We start from the raw sequence: 9,165 nt of genomic DNA on the forward strand, positions 1-9,165 counted from the left end.
TATCTCCTGGATGATGCAAAGCAATGCTTTCAAATGATTTATTCTACTTATTCCCCATGGGATCTGCTGAGCAGCTTACAAACTTAACAAGTGCCAATTTGAAAGGTTTTAGGCTCCAACAATAATAGGATTCTGTGGGTCAAAACCTCCCTGGCTTTGTTTACTTTTTTCCATAGACACAGATTAAGTTTAATCCAGGATAGTTCCACTCCGAAATGTGAGTTTTCAATATAAAATCCTTTGAAGTCTAGGATCGTGAAACATCTGTCCAGAAACCCAGGATTACAGTGATATTGATTCAAACTGAACTGCCAAAAAAAAAAAATCACTGCTAGGCCAAGATGCCATTTATGATTGCATATTCTGTTGGTGACCTTGTGCTGTTGTATGAGTACACTTTATGGCCATATTTGATATGAGAAATTCTATGATAGTTTTCTCTTATTTTGTCCCAAATAAAGCATTTCAAACACCCCAGCAGCTTTAATGATCTATGAGCAACTAATGCAGTGTGAGTGTGTTGAAACCATAACTGTCATCTCCAGTTAATCATGCTAGTAGCCAAATAATTAAACTTTGCGTATGTAATCTAGCATAATGTACATTACACATCGAACAGACAGTTTCTCTATAATGAACCCAAACTCATATAGGTAAGACACCACCATTTTATGAAAACTCTGAAAGTTTAATGTAATAAAAGGGCTGTACAAAAATAAGGCATAAAATGTTAGACATCTTAGTTAGGTACATTAACTCTGAGAATTTTAATGTCATCCACAGGACGGTCCTGACTGTTGGTTTCAACCATGCCAATACGATTAAGAACTCCAATGCCTTGGCAGACCCGTCCAAATATAGTGTGTTTCCCATCCAGCCATTGTGTGGGAGCCAATGTGAGGAAGAACTGGCTTCCATTTGTATCTGGTCCTGCGTTGGCCATTGCAAGGATTCCAGCACCTACAAAATACAAGCATAATTAAAAAATATTCTCATGAAAATTATGTGAAGACTTTATGGTCAGACTGAGTTATAATAGAGATTTAAACTATTATTGAATTAAGCAATGATATTAGGATAAATACAATTAAACCTACTTTTACGATATTGCTGAAATGTATTATGGTCAAGTGCTGTGAGCAAGTACAATTACAATATAGCCAAGCAAGTCCACAAATCTTTAGATTCACTTAAACCTGAGAAATCAAGCATTTGCTGATCTGCAATATAAACATTTAAGCTGCAACCTATAGTTCTTATGCTGGATATTTGCCATAGATTTGTGAGCTGACAAAATATTTCCATAGCAATTAAGTGTATTTTACTGCTATTTACAATTAGGGTTGCAAAATTCCAGGAATTTTCAAAGCTGGAAACTTTCCATGGGAATTAACGGGAATAAACAGGGAATTTGCAAAATTACAGGTTAGCCTATGACAGGGTACTTAAATGTAGTTGAAAAGAACATCTTGCAACATAATTTTTGCAATAGCAACCATATTTAATGCAATTTCAGTTGAATTTTTACCCTGACATTCACACATTACTTACTGCAGTGCTATTGAGGCCACACCCCCTGCATGCACTGTGCATTCCCCCAGTCCATAACATGCACATTTGATCAAAAATACAGAAAAAAGCAGTAATATATTGTGAAACATAACTACAATTTAAAATAATGTTTTTTTATTTTGATATACATAAAAATATAATTTATTTCTGTGATGCAAAGCTGAATTTTCAGCATCATTTCTCCAGTCTTCAGTGTCACATGATCCTTCAGAAATCATTCTAATATGATGATTTGATGCTCTGTTATCCATGTTGGAAACAGTTGTGCCGTTTAATTCTTTTATAACCTGTGATACTTTTTTTAGGATTCTTTGATGAATAAAAATTTAAAGAACAGCATTTATTTAAAATAGAAATCTTTTGTAACAATATACACTGCCGTTCAAAATTTGGGGGGCAGTAATTTTTTTTCTTTCTTTTTTTGAAAGAAATTAATACTTTTATTCAGCAAGGATGTGTGAAATTGTTAAATAAAAGTGATATTAAAGTGATATTGTTAGAAAAGATTTCTATTTTGAATAAATTCTATTATTTTTAACTTTTTATTAATAAGTGAATCCTGAAAATAGTATTACAGGTTCCAAAAAATATTCAGCAGCTGTTTCCAACAATGATAATAACGAAGTATCAAATCAGCATATTAGAATGATTTCTGAAGGATCATGTGACACTGAAATAAATAACAAAATAATAATTGTTGCAATAAAAATATATTTTTTACATATTTACTAAATTAGAATTAATTGAATGCAAAAAATAAATAATTGTTATTTTATGTTATGACCAAACAAAATGTTTATATTTGTTTTTATATGATACTTTATATGTAAATATTATACATTTATATAAATTTCCCAAAATTTCCAATTAATTCTCATAAATTCCCGTAAAGTCCCATATATTCCTTTCCAGTTTCCAAATTGGAATATTTCCAAAATTCCCCAGGTTAAGTTCCTGTGCAACCCTATTTACAATAGTATTAAATCTACTCTTGTATTACTACTCACCTGTAAATTTCAACTCTGGATGCAATTCATCCTCAAACTGCTTGCCGTATATAGAAGCACCACCACGACCTGCAGAAATTCGACAAAAACGTTCATAAAAATGTTCTTACTGGTTAAACAACCCAAACATTCTATGACAGTAAATTACAATTTAATTCTGTTAATCTATTATGGTACTGAAGACAAAAGTAGTTATGGTATCACTTGGTAAAGCATATTTTTGACATTATTTCACCACTTTTTTCAATAGACACTGAATTGTTAAATGAGATATCTGAAGGGACGGTGGAATGATGAGTATTGTTTCCATGGCCATCTCACCTGTGGCCGTTGGATCGCCCCCTTGAACCATGAAGTCTTTGATGATGCGGTGGAACTTGGTGTTGTTGTAATATCCTCTTCTGCCCAGCTCTGCGAAATTCTTGCATGTTTTTGGTGCATGATTCCAGTACAGTTCTAGCGCGATAGTTCCCATCCTGAAAAGACAATGTGAAGTGTGTGGGTAGGTGGTAATATGCTATTAATACTTGCTAGCAATGTCCAATTCATTTATGAATTGTTCTTTTGAATAAAATCTATTAATTGAACCAGTCAAACTGTTTTTTTCACAAAATAAAATCAGAGTGGATCAAACATTTATTGACTCATTTTGAACTGAGAGCAGTCTCCAATTTGTACACATCCTACAGGCCAAAAATAACTTTTATAGCCGAATAATAGCTGATTAAACTGCATGGTGGATTGCCAGTTTTATCATCAAGCATACAAAAATGGCTGTTAATTAAAATTAGCATCTTTTTTTAAAGTCAAGAAATCAGTTGAAAGTTATAGACTGAAGTTGATAACAGATTACTTAAAGGGTTAGTTCACCCAAAAATGAAAATTCTGTCATTTATTACTTACCCTCATGCCGTTCCACACCCATAAGACCTTTGTTTATCTTCAGAATACAAATTAAGATATTTTAGTTGAAATCCGATGGCTCCGTGAGGCCTCCATAGGGAGCAATGACACTTCCTCTCTCAAGATCCATAAAGGTACTAAAAACATATTTAAATCGGTTCATGTGAGTACAGTGGTTCGATAATAATTATTATAAAGCGACGAGAATATTTTTGGAGTGCCAAAAAAACAAAGTAACGACTTATTTAGTGATGACAAAACACTGCTTCAGGAAGATTCGGAGCACAAATGAATCAGTGTATCGAATCATGATTCAGATTGCGTGTCAAACTGCCAACGGCTGAAATCACGTGACTTTGGCGCTCCGAACAGCAGATTCGATACACTGATTCATTTTTGCTCCAAATCTTCCTGAAGCATTGTCTTGAAATCGGCCATCACTAAATAAGTCGTTATTTCGTTTTTTTTTTGGTGCACCAAAAATATTCTCGTCGCTTTATAATATTAATATTGAACCACTGTACTCACATGAACCGATTTAAATATGTTTTTAGTACCTTTATGGATCTTGAGAGAGGAAGTGTCATTGCTCCCTATGGAGGCCTCACGGAGCCATCGGATTTCAACTAAAATATCTTAATTTGTGTTCTGAAGATGAACGAAGGTCATACGGGTGTGGAACAGCATGAGGGTGAGTAATAAATGACAGAATTTTATTTTTGGGTGAACTAACCCTTTAAAAAGACAATTTTAACTTAAAAATACAATTTTTACCTACTAAACAGCATCCTGAAAAGGAAAGAGCAAGCATCTTAATTTTTTCCCAAAAGCAATAACAAAATCTATAATATTTGGGAATGTAGAGTAAGTAAGGGCATTACACTGTAAAGAATTTCTCCATAAAGTAGTGTTTCTTTTGGTTTTTGCTAATAAGAAAACTCATTCAGCGACTCATTTTGGTATAGCTACACTTTGCAGTTTTTTTATTTGTGAATAAAGTATTTGCCATGCAGAATATAGAAATTCACAAACATACTCCATCTTGCTTCTGCATCAGTGTTGGGTAAGTTACTCTAAAAGTAATTACTAGCTACCAATTACACCTTCAACAGTGTAATTAGATTACTGCACTAATTATCTAAAATGTATGGAATTACTTATTACATTACTTTCTAAATCACTTATCAACTTCAACCAGTTGAACAATACAAGGATAGACACGAAACTGCACTTTTGATTCTTTCAAATAAACAACTGCATAAATTATTCTTGAACTGACCAAAGTGTGTAAAGGTTACATCAAAAACATACATTTTAACATCACATTTTGATGTTAAATCCATATTGTTTTATACAGAATTGTTCTATAATCTATACAGTATTTAATGCAATAACTAAATTACAGAAAATGAAGAGTAATCCATTACTTTACTTTTTCCAAATAACGTTAATTCACTTACAGTAATTACTTGGTAATAATTAATTACACCCAACACTGAAGAGCATACAACATCTTTCAGAAACAACTTAAATTTTAGCGCATTTAAAAAATGGGATGGCGTAATTACATCACAACGTTAAAGAATCACTGAATGAGTTATTTTTTATTTAGTCGGACAATCAAACTTCACACTAGTCGGATCTTTAACCCTTTTGCATCATTCATACAATCAAGCGGTAAAGCTATACGCTTATCTACATATATAAAACAGTTAAAAGACTGAACACAGCTTTGCTTATAGTGCAATGTGTTATCAAGACGTGTCTCATTCATTCACAAATCTATTACTAATGTCTATTTTGCGACTTACGTCGTATCAAACGATACAGTCGGGGGCTGCCAAGAATCCGGCGGTATTCCAGCCATGTCTGTTGATCAACAACTATGGTTTAGACAGAATGTAGGCTATAATAAATTTAAATTAAGTCGCAAAGCGTGATAAGGAAGTAGTAGCTGTTTGGTTTATTCGTTATTGTAAACCGTCAAGACCACACGATGTAAGTGCTGCCATCTAGTGGACTGGATGAAAAAGACAAGCTGCCTGATTTCATACATCCCAAAGACTGTAAAAGATGCCTCCACATATCTTTGCACTCTCAATGAATATAGAAAAAAGTATAGTATTAGCCTATAATATAATATAATATAATATAATATAATATAATATAATATAATATAATATAATATAATATAATATAATATAATATAATATAATATAATATAATATAATAAAATATAATATAATATAATATAATATAATATAATATAATATAATATAATATAATATAATATAATAATATATAGCTTTTCTCTAAAAAATTTCATTGGCTATGTATTGCAATTTGTGAGTTTTTGTGCAAAGTAAACTATAGTCTGTATGTTTACTGGATGTATTTGTTTGTACACTATAAAGTATAATATATATATATATTTCAAAATGTACCTTGCATAGCCTATTAAAATATGCAATTTCAATTATCTCTAAAAATCTTTATCCAGTAATCACAAAAAAAGAAGAAAAAAAGAGAAAGGTTTATGTAACTTCATTGGTCAAAAAGTATCTGAACCGTTTCATCTGGAAGTGACACACAAAGTCAAAGGCATATTTGAATATAATTCTGTTTTATTGTGTTTATTGACAAAAGTACTGGATAAATGTACTTGTTCATTGAAACAAAAGCATACAACAAGGAAGAGTGAGAGCCATATTTTTTAATACATGTCAGTAAGAAAATCAGGTAGTGCATACTCAAGACTGTTTTTAGATAGCAATTCTAAACACGAGTAAAAAGTAAATAAATAAATCAATAACTGTATCATTGTTGCTACATTAGGAAAAGGATAAATGTTGATCAAATTCCTTGTGATTGATGGCATTACCAGGCAGTATTAGACAGAGTATCAACATCTAAACTTGCCTGGTAAGACACAAATCAAAGGATTTTACTGCAGCGGAGAGGCAGAAGAAAGGGTCTGATGTCATGTGACTGTAGAAGAGATAAAAGCAGACAAAAAAAGAAAATGACAGAATTAAAGTGGTTATCTTTTCAGGAGAAAGATCTTAAAGGAAACAGTTTAAAGGGTCTATTAGTAAAGGATAAAGTGCAAGCAGAGATTCATGGCAGATTTACAAGCAGAAAACCTAAAGGGTCAATGTCAGCATCCATGGATTGTGTGGGAAACTTGGTTATGTTTATACAGACAAAAGCAAGTTCTTCAAAATGTCATCTTCCGTGTTTGTTTGTGTCATGTATGTTTGTAACCACATAAAGGTGAATAAATAATGACAGAGTTTTCATTTCTGGTTGAACAAAATGTTATTTCCTCATTCACATTCAGAATACAACCAAATGTTTTATTGGGTCATGCCTACAGATATATTTTCCATAAGAAACAATATTTGTCATATTTCAGTCTATGTGTCATTTACATCTCTCCTTTATCATTAAATCACCCAAAAATGTAACCTTTTCTTTGCACATTCCATCGTATAATGACCTGGAAAATAAGTTTCAAATTAGTCTTTCTATCAACCATAATCTTTTTTTTTTTGTATTTTTTTTTTTATATATATATATATATTTTACTGACTGGCATTATTTCCTCTTCTGCACAGCGAACAGGAAAGGTGAACTGTGCAGGTGCAGTTCAATTAGTGTTTGTCACACAGATCTCAGGTGTCATGCACACAATAAGACACAAGAAAAGGAGGATGAACTGATCGTTGACTAGCACATTACACATTAGAGGGTGTGTGAGTATGAAGGAATTAATTTCGTGACATTCAGGCAGGCGTTTGGACGTAACAGGGTGCGGTTCAGACCTTTACTGATGGTTAAGTGAGAGGATCTACGTTCTTTTCCTTCTCATGGTGACTTCACAGTGACTGAGCCCCCAGAGTGCATCGTTACCAGACAGTGTTAGAACATCAGTGAACAGCCAAGCACTGCCGGGTAAGATGTACCCTAGAGACAACTTCTTCAGCATAATAGCATTCAAAGCATCTATAGCCAAAGAACACACATTTCACCATGGCATAATTCCTTTGTGTATTTGTATGTGCACGTATTTGCATAGTCTGCGTGTCCACACCCAGATGCAAAGCATTTTTAACGATGCCCGCAGAGGACCATCTGCATCATTACCAGGCAGTATTAGAGAAAATATAACATCCAAAACTGCCTTGTAAGATGGAGATGGGCACCCAAAGTAGATCTCCAATGATTTACCATTGATTTTTTTGACTTTTTTTTCACCCAATCTGAAAAAGAGGTCGAGACTCTATGCTTTTCATATTGCGTGTCACTATAAAACGATAGTTAGTGTACTTTAGCAAGACGTCGTAAGGTGTTTGTTAATGATTATCTATTTTCCTGACTGGCCCGTCATTTGATTTAATAGCTTTGTGTACTTCCTTTAAATGGCGCTCATCTTGCATCAGACCCCGATCCTTTTGACGTAAGCTCTTCATGTTCATGTTAGTCCTTGCTCATTTTAATGACAACCATTATTAGAATGAACAAAAAACATTGTAACCCCAGAAGTTTATTTCTTAAGTGTACGCCCTAACCTGTCTGCTTGGCAACTATGACCTTTGAGACGTCTCCTTGACCTGAGAGAGTTCAACTAATTGGTCGCACCTTCATCAAAACAAAATTGTGTCTACAGCATCCAAATCCCATTACAACCACAAAACGTAGGTGGTAAGGAAAGTGCTTAGTCATGCTAATCAAAATGGCTGATCTTTGTCGCCTATACCTGATGTGCACCTGACTGACCCCTCACCTGTACGTCAGATTAGATAAGATTCGATTAGATAACTCGCTTACTACTGAAACCAAGCTAACTTTTGGCTTTAATGTTGTTTAATTTCTCTTATTGTTCCCTCTCAGGTTAAGAGAGAAAAGATATGAGAGTGTGTGTCAATTGATTGAAATCAATTTTTAAAGTCTTTAAACAATTTCTCAGATGCAGCAAGTCTATTTTATGTTAATTGTACAATACACCGTTGTATTATAACATTAAAAAACTTCTGTTGTATCATTTTACATAATTTCATTAAATGCTTTGAATATTGTACTTCATACCCCTTTGTTTTAAACTGATCAAACAGGTTTGACACATTACGGAAGTGAAAGTTAACATGCTGGGTACTCATAGTCCATTATGTTAAATTGCAATGATTCACATTTCATGCTAAAATGCATACTTTATATTAAAAAAAAAGAAAGATTTTTTTAAAAAGTGAAAATAGAAAACATAATATATATTTGTTTCCATCTTTTTATAGTTTACCATTAGCATTTCTATTATATATATATAAACTGGCATACATATAAAGACATTTATTTGCAATTTATGAATTATTTGGTCAACTTGTTGAATGTATTCAAAAAATAATTCGTAGTTACCCTATCAATTCCTGTTGTAGTCATTCAGTATGGAGTCATGGACAAGAGATGCCATTGTGTCGCAGCGTCGCTTTAGCTGAGGAAGATCACTTCCTGCTCCTTCCTCTTGATAAAGGTATGACTGCTCCTTCCACATTAGGCCAAACCTCTCGAACCGGGCTGAAGAAGACACAAGAACATTACTAATGGAGTCTCAAACACGAGAAGAAACACAATCTCCTAAACCTCCTGAAGCGAAGAAACCGTTCCTACAAAACATCTAGGTTTTCAG

At 33.2% G+C, this 9,165-nt stretch overlaps 1 protein-coding gene across 2 annotated transcripts; it reads right to left on the reverse strand.

The window, feature by feature from the left end:
* Positions 1–686: 686 nt before the first annotated feature.
* ppil1 (peptidylprolyl isomerase (cyclophilin)-like 1) lies at positions 687–9,165 on the reverse strand. 2 transcript variants are annotated; one of them, XM_067373741.1, is made up of 4 exons: positions 8,895–9,165; positions 2,901–3,055; positions 2,580–2,648; positions 687–960 (listed from the first exon to the last, which is right to left on the reverse strand). In XM_067373741.1, the coding sequence occupies exons 2-4, from the start codon at positions 3,052–3,054 to the stop codon at positions 740–742; spliced, it is 444 nt and encodes a 147-aa protein (XP_067229842.1). In that variant the 5' UTR covers position 3,055; positions 8,895–9,165; the 3' UTR covers positions 687–739. The 2 variants fall into 2 exon arrangements, with proteins under 2 accessions (XP_067229842.1, XP_067229841.1); XM_067373740.1 differs by lacking the exon at positions 8,895–9,165 and adding an exon at positions 5,294–5,473.

This window comes from Chanodichthys erythropterus, chromosome 21, assembly GCF_024489055.1.
Source record: "Chanodichthys erythropterus isolate Z2021 chromosome 21, ASM2448905v1, whole genome shotgun sequence".
Classification (NCBI taxonomy): Eukaryota; Metazoa; Chordata; class Actinopteri; order Cypriniformes; family Xenocyprididae; genus Chanodichthys; species Chanodichthys erythropterus.